Source organism: Gorilla gorilla, chromosome 21 (genome assembly GCF_029281585.2).
Source record: "Gorilla gorilla gorilla isolate KB3781 chromosome 21, NHGRI_mGorGor1-v2.1_pri, whole genome shotgun sequence".
Lineage (NCBI taxonomy): Eukaryota > Metazoa > Chordata > Mammalia > Primates > Hominidae > Gorilla > Gorilla gorilla.
In genome coordinates this window covers 18,642,157-18,663,235 of record NC_073245.2, presented here as the reverse complement: position 1 = coordinate 18,663,235, position 21,079 = coordinate 18,642,157, and the positions used below count along the sequence as shown (strand labels likewise).

The 21,079-nt window shown below is 38.0% G+C and overlaps 1 protein-coding gene across 2 annotated transcripts in view; it reads right to left on the bottom strand.

The window, feature by feature from the left end:
* Positions 1-21,079, bottom strand: part of PLCB1 (phospholipase C beta 1) — a 745,127-nt gene that overhangs the window by 153,415 nt on the left and 570,633 nt on the right. For both annotated transcript variants that reach the window (XM_019017473.4, XM_019017472.4), the window contains exons 13-18: positions 15,089-15,173; positions 13,580-13,757; positions 9,010-9,077; positions 6,676-6,772; positions 4,031-4,115; positions 2,250-2,374 (exon numbers count right to left, since the gene is read on the bottom strand). In XM_019017473.4, coding sequence (XP_018873018.4) covers positions 2,250-2,374; positions 4,031-4,115; positions 6,676-6,772; positions 9,010-9,077; positions 13,580-13,757; positions 15,089-15,173 — 638 coding nt within the window. The remainder of the gene's footprint in view (positions 1-2,249; positions 2,375-4,030; positions 4,116-6,675; positions 6,773-9,009; positions 9,078-13,579; positions 13,758-15,088; positions 15,174-21,079) is intronic.

Here is a 21,079-nt window from a genome sequence, read left to right as displayed (position 1 = left end):
TTAGATAGAAGACGTTAAGACCTGGTGTTTGATAGACAAGGAGGTGACTATAGTTAACATTAATAGTTTGTACATTTAAAAATAGCTAGAAGACAGCAATTCAATTGTTTCTAATGTAAAGATAAATATTTCAGGTGATGGATATCCCAGTTACTCTGATTTGATTATATAAATGTATTAAATTATCATACGTACTGCAAACGTTTGTACAGCTATTATGTATCAATAAAAATAAATTAATTGATTTTAAAAAGCCATAAATATCTAGCAAATTACTCGTAATCATGGCTTAGAGCTTGATAGATACTTAATAACAGGCATAATGTTGAACTTCCTACTGAATAAAAAAGAAAGATGCCCACTCAGAACCCTCATTTAATACCTGAGAATGGTGAGGCCAAAGCAATAAATAAGGCAGGTGGAGAAATGAGATATGATTAAATTACTGTCTTTGTGTGTCCAAAAATTACAATGGAATGTACTGCAAAAAATAGGCTATTATAAGAGTTTAGGAAGATGATCATTTGTAAAATACAATCATTTATAAAATAAATAAATATACAAATATAAATATCCAGAAACAATCTGTTAAAAATATAATAAAAAGATTCAGTCTAAGAAAACTAGACCTCTAATGAAGACAAGTGATTTTGCTGAGGACTTAATACAAAAAATTTTAAAGTAAAGAGAAAAGCATTTTTCCTGTGACAGAAAAACTAAAAATTAAAAAGGTGTCAGTTTTTGTCAGATAAATTTATAAATTTAATATGATTTTAAAAATAGTTTTTTTTTAGTGGTCAAGGAAAACATAATTCAATTAAATTAAGTTTATTTGAAATAAGAATTCCACTGGCAATGGCAAAAAAAGGAATTGAAAATTAATAGTAGTAAAGGAGAATCACCACTTCCAGGTATTAATCCATATTATAAAATACAGTAAAAACAGTGAGTTATTGCATCCAGGAAGGCAGACAAATTTATTAATGGAAAAGATATAAAGTGAAAAAATGGGTCTGAATTAACAACAATAATGAAAAAGGCTGTATCTATTAACGTGTAATTCCAGTTCAGTGGAATGATTGTTTAGGATGAAAAAAAAGGATTGATCTCACTGAGACTATGGACCAAAATTAAATTTTGATGGATGAAAAGGTTAAATAAAAAAGAAACCATGAGAAAAATGGGAGCACAAGGCTTTCATCCTGGGGTGAGGAGGCTGTAATCATACAAGTAAACCAAGAACTTTAATTAAACATTAATCAGCCTGACCTGATCCGCTGAATTTGTCTCTGTTTCACAAAAGACAATATACCCTTTAAATAAAAAGTGCTGTTATAAATCAATGAGAAAATTGACGATAGTCCTGAATATGTAATTCATAAAAGCAGAAATACAAAAACCAAGAAACATATTTTAAAAAGTTCAACCTTAATAATGATTCAAGAAATGAATTTAAAATAACAGTGAAATAACACATTTTTGTCTGGTTTAATTATTATTATTATTTAACGATAATACTTAACCAAGATCGCAAATGAGAGGCCACATCATATTAAACATTGCTGACAGCGGAGTAATGTAGCACAACATTTTTTACAGACAATTTGGCAATATTCATAAAGGTACTTAAACTGTTCACATCTTTTAACGTTAGTAATTCTGTTTTTAAAATATTTTCCAAAAGAAATTTAGGGAATAGAAATAAGTTTTTAGCGAATTGTGAAATATGCTTAGTATGCAGCTATTGAAATTCATGTCTCTCTATGGCACTTAGGTGAGTGTGTGTTTATATACGTATATATGAATATATATGTATTTATTTTAAACGAGTAGTTACATAAAAAAGCATTTATATGTAGACAAAAAAGACATAGATTACAAAGCTAAAAGTCAACACTGTGGAATCTCTGAGTTGGTAGCATTCCTGGCGGTTTGTTTTTAAAATACTTACTGAATTTTCCATTATTTTCAAAATAAATATGTATTATCTTAAAAAGCATAAAAATTTTTGTTTGAAAAATAATGCAAAGCATGTAGAAATAAAGATCCATTTACAGAATAATTGAAGAACATGTCTCGATTTTCAAAATTCACTTTTTTTATGCATTGATATTCCCTTCATTGAAATTTGCTTTTATTTATTTTTTCAGTGAAGTCTGGCAATTTTCTCTCCCCCAATTATGTAAGAATGGTTTTTGGACACTTGGCAATGTGAGTTCATAGCAGAATGGGAACAAGCATGTACTTACCCATTGTCTGGAAATTAAGTGCCACCATCTGACAACCTGCATTCCAGAAGAGCTGAGGCATATAGTTGGATGAATCCACACGTGTTCCTTTTGGATATATCCTGCTAAGCTGCATTTTGTTATATCTGGACCATCATGTTAAGTAGTGAATACAATTATAAAAATATTTAGTCAATAATAGTAACTAAGAAGCTACCTTCCATCTTTCTCCATTTGGAAAATGAAGTAAATATTGATGATCTCGTTGGGCTACTTTGGGATATTTAGTGTTAATTTTATGAAAGAAATTAAATAGGCTGTTTCATTTTATTTTACTTCATGCATAATAGCAAAAATTTTTGTTGTCAGTAATATCAAATATGCAAAAAGCTTTCTAAACAAACAGAATAAGTATGCTCTTATCACATAGGCATAGCATCACCTTTGCAGAGCCCCGTGGGTAAAAGTCAATGGGGTAGCAAAAAGTGGCTGAGCCAAAGTCAATGTGATTTTGTGGAGAGTATTAAGGACAGACTTAATGACTAAGGACACACAAGGAGGCTGGAATGTGTTAAATCATTTGAAAGAATGATATTGTGTTTGGCAGAAGTAGATAATATGCACTGTATAGCTATTTTTGAAATGCTGTCTGCTAATTTTTATTAATTTTCTCTGGGAATGCTATTTGCCAAGACCGTGGTACTCTTTATAATTGATAGCAAGGTCAATGTACCATGGAAGTTTCTGATCTTGCTTAATATTTTGGTTCCTATCATCATCAGTTTTCTATCCTAAGAATCTTGTAGTTGTTGGACCATGCTATGTCTTTAAAACATGACTGACTAGTTCCTATGACCAAGTTAGGTGAAGGTTGGTTAGGGTTCTGAGCTAGGCAAAATGAAATTGAACCTCAACTCTCAAACTTGCTAGCTGAATAACCTTGGACAAATTATTTTGTCTTTCTGTGACTCAGTCTCCTCATCTATAAAATAGATTTAACAATTTCTATGTCATAGGACTATTGTGAGGATTAAATGAGATAAGACAAGATCTATCACACAGTCAATAATGAAAACTAACGATGATAATTTTCTAGCAGGACTTTATTTATGGAGTCAACATTTGTTTCTTCTTCCATTGATGAATTTTAAAGGTTAACTTTATTCTAGGACTTATTACATGAAATTGAGCACTTTGTGATATTTACTGTTAATTTTATGAAAGAAATTTAATAGCCTGTTTCACTTTATTTTAGTTCATGGATAATAGCAAAAATTTTTGTTGTCAGTAATATCAATAAATCCAGTCTTAGTAATGTATATTTATATTTACAATGTCATCATCATCATCCCTACTATTTGGACATATAGTACATATAAGTATGTGAGATGCCAAGTCAGGTATATATTTCTTTACATATATCTTATATATGTGTAAAGTATGCACACTCATGTTACATATGTTGTACCTAATCCAAAGAGCAAACCATAAAGCTAGTATAATTATTTCTGCTTTATAGACAAGGAAAGTCAGGATTAAGCAAATTACCTAAAGACACAGAGCTTGGTGGCGTGAAGGCAACCTTGAAATCTACGCTTCCTTTATTCCAAGACCAGTTTTTTGTTCTATAGGCCAGACTACCCCGCCCAGCATTGTATATGATACCTGAAACTATTTATCCGCCCCAGGCTATATACTTAAGCCATTTTATGCATCTTTCTCCTTATTAAAAAACCAAATGAACAAATAGCACAAGACTTCAGCTGTGTTCATTCTGCAGTCATTCGTCAAATCAAGGATACTCTACAAATTCCACTGGAGACTTGGTGAGTTGTTCAAGTCCTTTGGTTTCCACGAAGGAAGACATTTCAAAACTTTTATTTCTTTCTGAGTTAAGCAACAACGAAACAAAAAAGGGGAAGGTGAGAAATACAATTCATTGTTATAAATTATAACATTATAAAAGAAATGGGTAAATATTCAGTCAAGTTGAGGGAAAATAATCCTCAATGTAACTTCAATATTTAATTTTTTTTTCTAGTGCACAATTTACCTGTAACAAAAGTTGAGTCTTGTTAGTTGTCTTTTCTAACGTTTGCTACTTGGGTCAGAGCTACTTATGCTTTTGTAATTTAGGGACATGAATGAATTTTAGATGAGTATAGTGTGGCAATAAAAAAATTTGTCAAAAGAGCAGGGACCCCGTGGGAATCTTTTGTTCTAAATTCACCCAGATTTTTTTCTTAGGGCCAATATGGGGTTTAACAAAAGAGACCATGGGAATGTTTGTGCTAGGTGCTGACTATCTCTTTCATGCCCACATTGCCACCTTATCAGTTTGTATATGCTTTTTTGGTTCAAATAACTAATATGACAGAATTATGGTCTTTCAAAACAGAAAGATCCTTGGAAATTTTCCAGTCTCATGGCTTCATTTTCATATTAGATACATGATATGGCTTGGGTGTGTCCCCACCCAAAATCTCCTTGAATTATAATACCCACAGTGTCAAGGGGGGGTTACCAAGTGGGGGTAATTGAATTATGGGCGTGGTTCCCCTGTGTTGTTCTCATGATAATGCATTAGTCTCATGAGAGCTGATGGTTTTATAAGCATCTGGCATTTCCCTTGCCTGTACTCATTCTCTCTCCTGCTGCCCTGTGAAGAGGCACCTTCCGCCATGATTGTTAAGTTTCCCAAGGTCTCCCCAGCCATGCAGAACTGTGAGTCAACTAAACCTCTTTTCTTTACAAATTACCCAGTCTCGGATATCTCTTCATAGCAGCACGAGAATGGACTAATAAAGTATAAAATAAAATAGAGGCCAGAGAGGAGGATGTGCTAAACACAAGAGAAACATTTTGAAAGTGAAATTCAAGCCTCCAATTAGAGTGAGAGAAACAAAACAAAGTTATCTTAGTTTAGAAAGACCGAGAATCACTTTCTCTACCCTCATCCCCACTAAAAACCAAGTATTATGAGCAGTATTTTAGATAAGTATAGCACAGGGTGGTTATATAGCTCTGAATTTTTTTAAACTGAGTTATCTTTGAGATATTTTCCCTCTTTGACCTCTCTTTCAAAATTAAAACCTCCTTCTTCTTAATGATTTCCAGGCTTCGTCATCCATCTTCTCACCTTCTCCAATCCACTCTAAGGCAAACCTTGGCTTCTGTTATTTTGGTCCATCATAAATCTACCTTTATATGACTTATTAAATTAAGCATAGCTATTAATTAAAATTCAGTCAACATTAATAGGTACTTGGTAAAATATGTTGAATATTCTTTTTTTAAGGTTATAAAATGATATTAAACACAAGGAGAAAAGTGCTTGTTTGTGAGTCTAGCTGGTGCTGTTGTTTCCAGGTTCTGAAGAATCTAAATATATTGGCTCTTTCTCACACTTGGCTACTTGTCTTGGAACTTTTAACTAATGAGTTAGAGAAACTCATTGCAGCCAATGAAATTACAGTGATATAAAAATAACTACGCTAGGATGTTTCAAAGAAAACAACTTGTAAGAAACATCAGAAATTAGGACATCGAATTAAATGTTGAGAAATCATTATATATAAACTCTCGGAAGTTGAATTCTTTGTTGTAGAGATCTAGATTGCATATACCACTAAGTGAAGACTTTTTGTAAAATTATACAAATATAAACAAGCGTGTTTGGTAGAGGCTTGGATTTTGATATAGCGGCAAAGCCATCCTTGATTAGAAGCTAGTACATTTAGGCAACATTTCTGTTTTTAAGGGCACACCCTTATAAGCGGCTAGTAAGTTTCAAGGATTCCCTTAATCCGATAGCATCTTATACTTCATGCAAATACAAGAGGCATTTTCATAAAAGAACCCTTTTGTCTGGGTAAAGATGATATTTTTCTTTGCACAAGTATGGATATGTATAGCTGAATAAAGGGAAAACACTAAGTGATGTGAAGTTAATGCATTTTCTTCTAAATATATAAATGTGCTGGACAAATGGAATATAGATAAATTGGTTCTATTTCTAATTATCAGGGTTCATCAAGTCTCTGCCTGCTTCCCTTCTGGGAAATAGGTAGATAGTTTATTTCAACATTATCACTTATGTAATAGATGGATCTCACTGTGTGTTGCGAACAAAAAGCAAAGTACAATTCCCAATTAGTTGTACTCTGGTCATGTGTCTTTCCGATAGCCATGTATGGCCGGCAGCCCTATTAAATATTTTTGGAGAACACCATAGAATACTTTCTCATATGGTTATTTTTATATATTACAATACATGTATATTTATTATATGTGTAAAGGTAACAAGACAGTCAAAATGTACATACATTTAAGCCTTCAAAAGCATAAATCGCTCTATTAAGGGTAACATTCTTTGGTCCCATTACTCCGTATTTAAAATAGAATCATTATATGCTACAAGAGGGGTTTTTCTCCAGGGAAAACTTACTTTTTGAAATTTCAAATGACTCAAACTTGACTGGCTGAATATAGTTCACCAGATTAGACATTTCTTCTGTGGCCATAGCCTCACTTCCAGCAGTCCCCTGGAAGTAGGAATAAAAAAGAAAACATTTCCAGAGTCAGCATTATATTATCAGTTATTTTCCCAGGAAAATGACAACATGATTCAAGCACGCAGAAAATCATCCCTCCCTTTCTGAAAATTACAAAATGAAAATTCATTACAGGAGAAAGGCAACAGCAACACCTCATTTTATAAAAGGGAGGGAGGAAGGGAGGTGGGAGGTTGAATGGTGGCTGGCAGCATGGCCCCAACATAATCACTCCCTATCCCCTGCCCCCTCCTTTCCATTTAGAAATGCCTGATCTTAGCCCCTCTGCAGGCCTCAGACTCAGATCCTGCATTTTACTAAGGTCATTGGAATGCCCATCAAAGTTTGAGAAGCACTGAGCTATAGCTCATCTTCCGTTGCAGGGTGTCCATAGGTGTTGTCTAAGGTTAGTAATTTTTTTAAACATTTATTTTAAATTCAGGGGTACACGTGCAGGTTTTTTTTTTATATAAGTAAACTCATGTCACCGGGATTTGTTGTGCAGATTATTTTGTCACCCGGGTATTAAGCCTGGCATCCATTAGTTATTTTTCCTGATCCTCTCCCTCCTCCCACCTCCACCCGCAGGTAGGCCCCATGTCCCTTTATGTGTCCATGTGTTCTCATCGGATTCATAAATTAAGAATTCACTGTACAATAAGAAAATTGTTAGGTAGGTGACCACCAAATGAAGGGAAAATTGATAATAATAATAAAAAGATGGCTTTGTGGAAATGGGCGTGGGTGGGTAAACAACTCCTGCTTTCCTTCATCAACATTCCTCCCTCCCTCCCTTCTTGGCTCCTGATGTGTCTTAGACAAGCAGGAAAGCATAGTGCAGGGATTAATGGCTCGGGTTCTAGAGCCAGCCTGCCTGATTTCGAATCCCAAGTCCACTAGTTAGAAACCGGGCAACCTTGGGCAACTTACTTAACTGCTCTGTGCCTCCGTTGACTCATTTGTAAAATTAGGATAAAATCAGTTCCTACAGCATATAGGGGTTTTTGATTAAAAAATAAGTTAATTTATGTGAAGGAGCTTAGAACAGTGCCTGGCAAGTGGTACTACAATCTCATGTTGCTTTTGCTATTATTAGCTATGACATATGACTTTGATAGAGTTTTTAATGAAAAAGAAAACCAATAATGCAGTGTTGGCACAAGATGGGCCTCTGTAGAGTGATCTAATATTGTCTCACATTTTTAGAAGAGAGAATGCATGGAGATGAGTTTCTTTTAAAAATTCTGGTAGTAATATTTAGGTCAAATGTTAACTGGGAAACATTCATTTGCAAATGGACTATCCAATTAGTAAGAGAGTTTAAAAATTATTTAGAATCACTGATCAGAAATTATACACAATTGAAATCATTCTCAGGAACATATACTTTGCCAGACATGGTAAGCTGTTTTCCTCCTGGAAATCAAAAATTGAAATGTAGTGGGGGAACATAATTAAGCAAAACTTTAGACATTAAAAAATAATTCTAAGAGGAAGGACATCAAGTAAGAGCAGCTTATTTTTTGTTTCATTTTTACTAAATTGTAGAGCTACAAGCATTGAGACAGAACATATCTAACAAATTTGAAAGCAGATTCAATATAAACTTAAAAATACGTATTTTTAAAGAGAGACAGTGTCTTGCTCTGTTTTCTAAGCTGGAGCACAGTGGTGTGATCATAGCTCACTGCAGCCTCAAATGTTTGGACTCAAGCCATCCTCCTGCCTCAGCCTCCCTAGTAGCTGGAACTACAGGTGTACACCACTGCACCTGGATGTGCTTTATCTTTCATTTTAACTTGTTTTTTTTAAAGGCGTGAGGTCTCTCTCTGTTGCCCAGATTGTTTCAGTATAAACTTTTGCTAAGACAAAATTCTAAAATTCCAGTTGATCTGCTTCTGATTCTCTTCTAGGTTCTGTGCAATGAATATTTTTGAGCCAATCAAGTTACTCGGGATGCCTAAGTTTATATAAATAGGTAGCTCTAGTGTTCCAAAATTAAAACAATGCAATGAATGTCACAGTTCTGATCATTTTTCTAAACGCCATATCTTCTCTGGACTTTGGAACATTTCATAAGCCATTTAATTGCCTCAAAAATTGAAGCTGGCAATTGGAAGGCACAAATCTACTTTTTGCCACTAGATGGCAGAAAGTGACCATGAGACAGACCCAGGAGAGTACAGGGTGGTGGAATGCCTTAGGGACCAGAAGCCCCAAGTACCCACCTCATCCATTGAAGATTTTTTACAGTCATCATCATCATCGTCGTCGTCACTTTCCGTATCAGCTTCTCCTGTCAAATTTCAATAACAGATCATGATGTCACCATTTCAACATTTAGCTTTACAGCATTTGTAACACATATTTTACCTAAAATCAATTACAGATTTCCTTGGAAGTTGGGCTTTCTGTTTGTTTTAAAATTATTTTTTTCAGGGATTTAAATTTTATTCGTTATAGAAAATTATACTGACATTTTGAATATAGATTTTTTTCCTAATCTGGATTTGTTAATAAACAGCACTTAAAATTTCAAAATTCTATTAAAAAATGCGTGTCAATATTTTTTCTCTATATGTTTTTAAACACGTGGCATTGAAAACAGTTTGCTGGCATTTAATACAGTTTGCTTTCTATAGTACATGTATTCTATTTTGATATACCAACACTCTCTCAGGGTCTCTATGACCCCGAAAACAGATGAACTATCCCTCCTTCATCTTTCCCTCCTTTCCCAAGCCGCGACTCTTCCATGCAATGCGTGGCCAGCACATAGCTCAGTGATCTTGTGTTGACATTTTTCCCAAGGCCTTGCAGAAGTCAAAGAAGTTAGGAGCTGGGGCAGGAACTCTGGGGCTTTGGCAGCAAAGTCACTACATAAAAATCGTGAAGGGCCAACTTTATCCTATGATTTGTCTGCAAGCTTATTTGATAGATGTATTGTCATCACAACGAAGCGCATATCGTAGAAAATGCTGATATTATTTTTAAGAGGGCAGGATAACATGGGTGAGTCCTTAAATATCAGCATGATTGGAAATCTAACTCCATCAGAAATAATTCAGCTTCATATGTAGCCAATATACACTCATTTAAATGAATTGTTTTTCCCCTGAAGAATTAATGGACATTTCTGCTAGGTTAAATATTCATATCAGTATGAAGCATTACATTCTTCCATAGCTATGGGCTTCAGTCAGACCCAGAAATATCCGTTATATAAAAAAGATTTTCAAGTAAAAAGTCAGCGAGGTTGTTCTAAATTGTTCGAAAGTTCTAAATTGATTTAACTACTGTCTTTCAGGGTTCACACAATGCAATAGCACGATGAGCCCAATAGATGGCAATAATGGTTCAACAATGAAGTAACTTGCACCCCTGCCCACTGCCAGCCTTCTGAAAGTTAGCTGCCCTACTCGATTTATATAAATGGAGACAGTACCACTGCACTGTCCTCTGAGAAGCTTATAAAAGTTTTCATTTGGCTGACACAGTTCAATTACTGAATGACAGCAGTGAAAAAAGTATTGCTTAAAAATCTCCAGGGGAAAAAAGATTTCTGGGACCAGCAAGGGTTTTTATGTATTGGATTGTTTATTAAGGAAAGCCACATACAACCACTTTATAATGCTGATATTGTGTTAGTTAATAAGGTGAATCGATTATATTTTGGACAGAAAACGTATCTTACTACAATATTAGAGACAAATTCTTTTAGGGTATTGCCACTTAAGCATTTTTATAATGAAATTTTTGTCCCAAGTTCTTATTACCTTTTTTTTTTAAAAAAAAAAATCAGAGAGGGGATTCTTTTAATTAAGTAATTAAAAAATTGTTTGGCAGAGCTTTCTGTAAAATACTTCATGGGACCCAACAATTCGCAGTCATTTCAAATAGCCAATCAGGTCATTCTTTAGTGTCTGTGGGAAAGAAAGAATTTGTCTTTCTTTACTGTAAAAAGCAGAAACCTGATTTTTCTCTTGTAAATCTTTGGAGGGATGTTGGGGGAATCTTGTTGAACTATAAAAAATATCTTATGTTACCCTAGTTCCTTAGGACAAGTCTACTAGCAAAGGGCTGAATCCTGCAAGAGGCATCTGGCCAACAGGGGCCATGATAAGTAAACTAGCTTTGAAATACAATACCTGTCACGTTTTTCAAGTTACTTGAGTTCCCAGTACTGTGAACATCTACGAACCAAATGGTAAATTAACGGTGCTCTTTATTCAGGTACCTACATATTAAAATGTCCAAAAGTTTCCACTGATTGCATAATAGACAACAGGGCTAGCTTAGGAAATGTACTGAATAACTAACAGATTGTTGCCCTTTCTCTATATTAAGCAATAATGTTCACTGCCTGTAAAAATCGTCATTTGTGTTATGCATCCTGTTAATAAGAGGAAGAGAACTGGTAGTGGGAAAGGCAGATGGTAAAAAACACAAGCACCCACATGCAAAGGAAGACAAGGTTTGCTTGCTATCATTCAAGGGATAGAGTTGTGTTAGGAAATAGGTGTGAATGAAAGGCCTGTTAATGATACTCACTTCCAAACTTCAAAGAGAACATTTTTACTGAGTACAGAAATTATTTTTGAAAAAATGTTGAAAGACATGCACAATAATGATGAAAGTACACATTCAAAAGCTACAGGATAAAACCCTTTCAAAGAATTATATAACGTCTATTGATAAAGATTTTAATTGAAACAATAAAAAAACAGGCAATTGAGACAGAAAAATAGAAGAAAAGATAAATCAGAGTCTCAGGCTACTTTTTTTAAACACTGATTGTCCTAGAGTTTATATTTTAATTATTTTAAAATCTTATAACTGATGTATAACAGGCGTACAGAAAAGTACACGTCGTAAGTCCACAGTGCAAAGAATTTTCACCAAATAAATATATCTGAGTAAATGATATCCAGATCAAGAAACAAAATATAACCAATCTCTAGAAGGCTCTTGGGCTCCCTTCTGGTTGCTTTTCTCCCAAGGGAACCCATTATCCTGACTTCTAATAAATAGCATAAATTAGTTTTGCCTGTTTTTGTGTGTTATATAGATTAAATCATACAGTATGTAGTTTTTGTGTACCTGACTTCCTTTGCTCAACATTATGTTTATTTATAGTGATTCATCCATAGTTTTCGTTTAGTTATAGATTATTCTCATGGCTGCATATTCTTTCTTTGTGTGAATATACCATAATTCATTTATCTGTTGACGAGTATTTGGTGTCCAGTATTTGGCTATTCTGAATACCTCTGCTTTAAGCAATTTTTGTATGTGTCTCTTGGTAAACCTAAATACACATCTTTAGCAAGCATATACCTAGGAATGGAACTCCCGAGGTACAGGGAGTGCATATATTCAGCTTTTGTAGACACTGCTAAGTAGTTTTCCAATTGATTGTTCCTATGTTTAACTTATAACTGAAAAACTTCCTAGAGTCAAGCTTAAAAGTTTCTTCCACTTAATCACCCTGCAATCAGGAGATGTCTATAATGCGATTTTCAGATTGCCAAGCTTCTGACTGAACTTGGGAGATAAATCAGACTAAATGACAAATAATCCCAAGGAAATGAGTGCCACTGAATTCTTTTCTCATCAACCACAGAAATCTATTTCACCCTTAATTTAAAAGGAAAAGAAATGATATTAGGCATCCTCTAGGAGCTTCAAAAGATAATTTAAGTAATTTTGCCATGTCACAGATTTTAAAAAGTTCTTTAAAACATGAAAAAATTGAAATGCCCAGAACTCTTCAGCATATCATCAATGACAATGCATCCAGTGCTCAGTTCTATAGTTAATATTTCCCATTATGAAGCTTAAAGTCATATGGTCACTCTGAAGACTATTTGGCTTACATGGTAGCCAGAATAATGACCTCCCAGAGATGTCTCTGCTCCATGAATGTGTTAGCTTGCATGATAAAAGGGACATTGCAGGTGAGATGGAGTTAAAGACCTTGACATGGGAGCAATTATCCTGGATTATCTGGATGGATCCAATGTAATGACTTGAGTTCTTGCCGGCAGAGGACATTTCCTGCCTGTGGTCAGAGGGAGATGTGACCACAGGAGAAAGGTTAGTGAAATGCAGCCTTGCTGGCTTTGAAGCTGGAAGGAGCCCCAAGCCAACGAATGTGGGTGGCCTCTAGAAGCTGGAAAAAGCAAGGAAACAGCTTCTCCCTTAGCACCTCCAGGAAGGAACACAGCCCGGCTGACACCTGGAGTGTAGCCCAGTGAAACCCAGGGGGCTTCCTGACTTACAGGACTAGAGGATAATACATTTGTGCTGGTTTAAGCCGCTAAGTTTGTAGCAGCAAGAGAAAACCAGTAGTTCAAAACTGTGCAGAAATAGGAATGTTCAAAGTCCTTCTAAGCTAATTTCAGAGCAGCAAATTCTTTTTTTTTTTGAGACGGAGTCTCACTCTGTCACCAGGCTGGAGTGCAGTGGCTGGATCTTGTCTTACTGCAACATCTGCCTCCTAGGTTCAAGCGATTCTCCTGCCTCAGCCTCCCGAGTAGCTGGGACTACAGGTACGTGCCACTAGGCCCAGATAATTTTTGTATTTTTGCAAGAGACAGGATTTCACCATGTTGGCCACCAAAGAGACGGGGTTTCACCATGTTGGCCAGGATGGTCTCGAACTCCTGACCTCATAATCCACCTGCCTCAGCCTCCAAAAGTAGTAAGTATTACAGGCATGAGCCACCGCGCACAGCCCAGAGCAGCAATTCTTAAACCAACACAAAACATGACGGGGAGAGCCCACCAGCCCCTCACCGGCTCCTGGGGATGAGGGCTCAAACATGCTGGAGGAGTCACTGTAGGTGTTGGAGGCTTGTTCTGAGAGCTTCTTTTTGCCGCTTCCTTCTGATGACTTGTGTGATTTCTTCTTATTTTTCACCAAAATTTTATACATTAAATCCATAGGGCTTGGAAGAGGAACTCCAGATTCCAGCTAATAGAAATGAAAGGCATATTCTTTAAAAATACTGCTCCCTCTTTCAGATCCCCTCCCCAGACCCCCAGATCAGCTGTGGATACCAAATGTCTAGACTTCTTCCCTACCTTCAACACTGCTCATTAAACTCTTAGTGTATCTTACATGGGAGCTAATTTTTTTTTTATATCAAAGATATATTTTCATTACTATACTTTTTTTTGCAACATATTCTACATGAAGAAGACCATAGAAATGTACTGGTAGATTTGATGTACTAAATCTGAACATTTATGAATTTTCCAATGGACCATAGAAACCCAGTCATCTTGATTTAGGACAGATAAGAAGGTCCTGGCCTGAATTTTCAAAGGAGGGAAGCCAGGCATCTGCCAGGAGGAGTTGGTAAAGATGGGCAGAAGCTTCCAGGTGAGCCCATGAAATCATTTTTTCAGATGCCCCTTAAAATCGGCAAAATCCCCATCCTGGTACTAGGTAGTTTAGCTGCACATGTCCCTGGCATCAACAGAAGGGGATGAGGTGGCTTCAGATTTCCTCCCAGCCCTAAGATTCAAGCTACCATATTTGCAAGCCTTATTTTGACTGTTTCAAGTTTGTACATCTAACGGGAAAATCAATTTCCCATGAGGGGGTCATTAGATATTGTATCAGAGAGCATGTGTGCAAGCCACAAGATAGGTTTCTTTAAGAAAATCTATAGTATGCCTAAGTTAGTCCTCTATTCTTGGCTTGCAATGAGTGGAGGGACTGGTATAAACTCACTTACAAATGCATGGAGATTGGGCAAAAGGGTGCAGGAAGGAAAATGCTACTTTAGGATATTTCTGCTGCTTTCCTTCCCAAAGCAGAGATATCATCATGGCAATGGGCGACCTGAGTTGTGCTACACCAAAAGGTGCATCCAAGGAAATAGAGAACAGTCAGCAGGAACAGGCCAAGAAGACATTGTGCCACCTGCAGTGTCCTGTTTTGCCAATCCATTCATCTCAAAGAGGTGTGACGAGGTTCCCTGGGAGTGAGCAGAGGCCTGTCCTCTTGGACTGTCTCTATGGGCTGATTGTACTAGTTGGGAAATCTGCACTCTTGATTGAGTTTCATCAGGCAGCCAGCGAGAGAGAAGAGTGTGGGAAGAGGAAGAGGAAGACTGCAGAGGCATTCCTCTACCCTTAGTGGGGCCCATTGCTGGTATCCTCCTTGTCAAAGATTTCATCACCAACTGCATTAATCTTACCAAGAAACATAAATATGAAAAGGAAGTAAGTTTTCCCTCAACCTCATTCATCAATAATGCACACATTCCTTCAAAGACAAACATCAGAACTGCTTACTGGATATTTTTCCAGGGGCTCCATGAGAAGGGCATCCCCAAAGATCAGTCGGCAGTACTCCGCCATCTTGGCTTGCTGCTTTGGGCTAAGGGAGAACAAGAACAGAAGAAGGAAAGTAGGGAGGCTTATCCAAAGAACCTGAACAGGATTGCTTTGTGTTATTAACTACAGAAAGAAGTAATTCTCTAATCCCACCCATCAGGATTGGTTTTTATCATCCTGGATCTTTATCTTAACTTATGTGAATTTGAATAACATACACAGATGGACAGCGAAGGCACTGATGTGTGAGGTGGTTCCCAAGGCAGACCTGCATAGACACAGGTGGAGGGGACAGCAGGTCATTTGCTGTAACTGGAGCCTTGAAATTCCCAGAGTTAGAGGCTCAGTCCCTTTGTTTAACTCGCTGATTCCAAGTCAATTGCAAGACACTTGGAGAAAGAACCCTTTCATATTTCCATGTAAATTATCAAGTGAAATTTGTAAACCGCTGCTGCAAAGGAGTGTTTATGAGGAGATGAAAGAGGATAGATAAGGAAGGATGGCAGGGAGGGAGCTGAATAGGGAAAGAGAGACAACGGAGAGAGAAAAAGAGAGGGAGAGAATCTCAAAATGTAGAAAAGGGCAGACAGGCAAACAGTGTGTCCACTTGGGGAGGGGGTCCTGGAGGAAAGATAAAAGTAGCAGGCACCTTGGGGAAAGGTGTGTGCAACTCATATATACATAATAGAATAGCAAAGGTGGTATCATTCTGAATATGTTGCCAGTAGGGACCTGGTATAATGGAAAAAGGCTGGCACTGCAGGGTTTGCTGAGCTGAGCGACAGGGTCTGAACCACTCTGGGTCTATAAAATGAGGAGAATAATAACCGTTCTTGGAAAGGGACAGAGGATGCTGAGAAGATGAAATGAAGTAATGGATGCAAACGCCTTTGAAACATTAAAAGAGCAGGGCAAATGTAAGATGATTCCACTGTTACAAGGCGGCGTCCGCCAGCTAGACTAGACAAATCCTACGCCCAGTAACTTGTAAACACAGTTGATATAGGGGAACATTCATATTGTTTCAATGCTACTGCTTCCCTTGACCTTTCAAAAAGCAATATTTTTTTTCTCCTTTGGTGGAATGTTAAATATCATTACAAAGTTATCCAGTTCCTTTGGGTTTTATGGACTTTGAGCTACAGTCTGTCGAACTTGATTTCCAATAGTTATCTCTACATGCTGCAATGATATACATTTTAGCAGGACTGTGACTGTACTAAGAATAAGCAACAGTGATGAAAAGCCTTCTTGATGAAAATTCAAATTGATCATAAAATGTGATTCTTATTCTTATTTTCATTCCCTTTTCCATGAATGTTTAAGCCTGGATCATGGGCTGTTTTTTTTTTCCTGGGGTTAGGGGGGCGGTATTGACGGTTCAAATCATATTGAAATGGTCGACAGGAAAAGTCACTATTTTGTATTCATTTTTTTCTTTTTAAAAAACCAAGTATGTGCTTTGGGGGGAAAGTGAGTTCTCTGGCATTTGAATATGAAACCCCAAAGTCACTGCTTTCTTGGAACTGCAGGGAGAGGCTAAGGAGAGATTCAAAGGATTTGCAAAGTCCTCCACAGCAACCTTGCCCCTTCTCACCAGGCCTCTCTTGGTCTGTATGGGAGCTTACTAAATGGCTTATGCGGCCATCAGAATACACTGCCACATTCCTCAGCAGTATTAGGGAGAGAAGAAAAACTGCTAATCAGAGAATTGATCCTGAAAAGCATTGGAGGTCGTTGCTGAAGGACAAGTCATTAGAAACTGTGTCTATGAGACCTTTGGGAGCAGGCAGAGAAGTGGCTGATTCGGTAGGGCCAGCCCCAGGCATCCTCGGGTTCAAGTCTTCTTCCTCCAATGATAACTTGCACAGGGGTTCTACCAGATCAGCCTGCTCTGTGGCTGCTGCTGATAAGAAGTACAGTTGTGCTGGGACGACATGTTCCAGAGTGCACTAAAGAAATGGCCAAACCCTCCATTTCCCTTTCACAGAAAGATGCTACTCAGTATCATGGAGCTTTACTTCTCCAAGTGTGGCCCCTGAACCATCAGCAGAATCACACCAGGAGCTTGTTAGAAATGCAGATTCTGAATCAGAGACTCCGGGACAGTGGAATCCAGGAGTCTGCATCATAACAAGCCCTCTTGATTCTGGTGTGTGTTCAAGTTTGAAAACCACTGCGATTGATTAAGGTAAGTCAGCATGTGCCAAAGTAGATGACATTTTTCCTGACTGTTGGAAATTGGGAGCCCCGAATTATCTTTGATCAAACACCTGGAGTGAAAGCAGGGCATTTTACCTGAATGCCCTGCTCTCAGGATTTTCCAGGGAACCATATTCTTTCCATTAGAGGAATTTAAGGGAGATGTCCCAAATATCCCCAAACAGGTGTCCTCTGTCAGGAAGTCCCCAAATCAGGCCCAGATAAAGATTTTACTGGAGCCATGATTATCACTCAATTCCACTAAGGAATCACCTGAGCTGTTAATGCTGCAGGTGACAGGATCAAGTCCACAGTCCCCTGATTCATGTAGCTGGGACCAAAGCCCCGGAACATGCATTTTAAGCCAGGCTGCAGATAATTCTGATGCAGGTGGTTAATAAACCATGGTGGTTACAGCTTAGCTCTTCTATTTCACTCACGTTACCTGGGGTCTTATTAAAATGAAGAGTCCAACACAGAGTCCAGGGTGGGGTACAGGACTCAGCTGCAGCTCTAACTTGCTCTCCAGTGATGCAGATGCTGCTGGTCTGAGGACCACACTTTTAAGAACAAGAATCTATGTCTAATGTAGACATTTAGGACCTGCCTGAGGGTTGGGTGTGGTGGCTCACGTCTGTAATCCCAGCCCTTTGGGATGCCAAGGCAGGCAGATCACCTGAGGTCAGGAGTTCGAGATCAGCCTGGCCAACATGGTGGAACCCTGTCTCTACTAAAAATGCAAAAGTTTGCCAGTTGTGGTGGTGCGTGCCTGTACTCCCAGCTACTTAGCAGGCAGGAGAATCGCTTGAATCTCGGAAGTGGAGGTTGCAGTAAGCCGAGATTGCACCACTGCACTCCTGCCTGGGTGACAGAGTGAGACCCTCAAACCAAACAAACAAACAAAAACAAAAACAAAACCTGCCTCAGAATCAACTGAGATGGACAGAACAAGAGGTAGGTGTCCAAGCAAAAAGTAAAATGAGCTATTTGGTAATCAGGCTATTCATGTTCTCAATAAACATGCACACCCACCTGATGGAACTAAATCAGAGCAGAGAGCAAATTGAATTGAAAAAGTTAGAGGAAAACAAACCAACTTTAATTGCAGGTCAGAACTGCAGAAATAAAAGGCATTAAAATTGCAATTAGCAAAAAACAAAATCCTGAAGTGTTTAGAGCATCAATATCAGCTACCATGGAGACGAAGTGAGAGGGAAAAAAAATCACAAATGCATTTTGAACTTCAGGTCATAGCAGACATTTCTGAGCATAATAAAATACTCCCAAGGTGTGAGCACCTGGGGCAGAGGTCAGTTTTTCTGACCGAGGAACTCACTTGATTTCTTGGGAGCAAATCCTCCAGTTTGAACTAAACCAACCTCTTTCCCTATAAAGGAGGAATCTGCAATCCATGGAAATTAAGAACCTTGTTCAAAATTTCACAGCTTTCTGTGGCTGAACATGGGTAAAGATTACTTCAGTTGAATTTGGTGTAGAATTCTTTTTATAAAAGTGTTAGTTCACAAGTAGGATGTCAGAGTCAAGTAGGGCTTTTAAAAATATATTTTCAAGTCTTATTTCTAGAAATTCTCAGTCAGGGTAAGGGTGTAGCTCAGGAATCTGCATTTTGAAGACACTTCATGGGATTCTGATGTAGCAACAGGATACACTGAAAGCAGCTAATAGCAGATTCCCTTTTATTGTCTATGGATAGGTGACTTCAGATATTGGGAGAGAAAACCAGAAGTTTCAGTGGCTTTTCTCATTTTTTCTTTCTTTTTTAATTAATTTATTTTTTTTGAGACAAAGTCTCACTCTGTCACCCAGGCTGGAGTGCAGTGGCGTGATCTCAGCTCACTGCAGCCTCTGCTCCCAGGTTCAAGCGATTCTCCTGCGTCAGCCTCCTGAGTAACTGGGACTGTAGGCACCCGCCATAACACCTGTTTTGTATTTGTAGTAGAGACTGGATTTCACCGTGTTGGCCAGAATGGTCTCGATCTCCTGACCTCATGATCCGCCAGTCTCGGCCTCCCAAAGTGCTGGGATTACAGGCGTGAGCCACCGTGCCCTGTCCTTTTCTCCTTTTTTCTAGTATAAATTTGTTTTGGACATGTGGCCCAAGTGAGCTGGGACCAGAGTTCTGAATCTGAAATTCCATATATGCAGCACACAGGGAAATAAAATAGTTCATCAGAGATGGCAAATAGGTGTCAGATGTCTTGCTGGTCTATTCTGAGGTCTCTGTGTTGAGAAGGATTCTGAGGTTATTTCTAGGGTTAGTGGGAAAGAGTGCTGCTACTGCCTACCATGGGCTCAGAAACTAGATGAAGTGGCTCACAAGTCAAGCACGGGGTTTTACCAGCGAAGGGAAAGCTTATCGGTTTTCTTTGGGTGTGTGCTAGCCTCCCAGGAAAGAATGGTGGCTGAACAATTTTGATATCTGAAGGACAAGGGAAATATGAAGCAAGCAACTCCCACCCACTTCCTCCACAATAGAATTTTATCTTTTAGTATTTCACTGCCATTACATTATCTCAGTGGCTTGGGACACAATCATGGCATCCTGGAAAGGCTATTTTCCTGTTTTCTTTTCTCACATAGAAATTATTAATGAACTTTTAATAGCTAAATTTATCATTTTTAAGCCAGTAAGGGCAGTACAATGGCACTAGTCTCTTTGCCTTTATGCACAGTGCAGAAATTAGTTTTCATGTCCAGTTTTTGATCTCTAAATGACTAGTGTGAAGAACTGCAAAAAACATCTTGTGTTTAAGGGTTACAAGCCACAGAGGCAAACATTTGCTGGCCATTGCCTGGTGGATGCTCTCGTTGTCTGAATTTGATGTTTTGAAGGCTCGTGATGCTTCTGTTTAGGCGTAGGAGATGTGTTGGTTAAAAGTGTGCATTTTGAAGCCACACTAACTGGATTGGAATCCCATCTCTGTCATGTTTTAGTTACATGGCCTTGAGCAAGTTATTCATCCTCTTTAAGACTCAGTTCCATCATCTGTAAAATGGCGATAATCATAATATTTACTCTTAGAAGCACCTGGGTTTGTGGTAAGGCTTACACGAGCTGAGGCATGTAAAATATTTCAAAAACTGCTTGGCACAAAAAATGTTTAATAAATGTTTGCTATTAATAAAGGTTAGCTATTATGTTGGTGGTGGTGGTGGCGGTTGATATTTTTCTGGCTATGCCAAGGGGAAGCTCAGTGTAGCAGGTGTGACAATATAGAATGGAACCATAGCCTTTCATTTTGTCTAATTTAAATAGAAACTTCTCTTTAAGAAAATAAGTGTGCCAATCCCAGCACTTTGGGAGGCCGAGGTGGGCGGATCACCTGAGGTCGGGAGTTCGAGACCAGCCTGACCAACATGGAGAATCCCTGTGTCTACTAAAAATACAAAATTAGCTGAGCATGGTGGTGCATGCCTGTAATCCCAGCTCGGAAGGCTGAGGCAGGAGAATCGCTTGAACTTGGGAGGCAGAGGTTGCAGTGAACCAGGATTGCGCCATGGCACTCCAGCCTGGGCAACAAGAGTGAAACTCCGCTTCAGGAAAAAAAAAAAAAAAAAAAAAAAAGCATCCTCAAGTCGAAACTACAATACCTGAAAGAAAAGTGCTCAAGTATTGTGATATGGTTTGAATCTGCATCCCTGCCCAAATCTCATGTCAAATTGTAACCCCCGATGTTGGAAGTGGGGCCTGGTGGGAGGTGATTGGATCATGGGGGAGATTTCTTA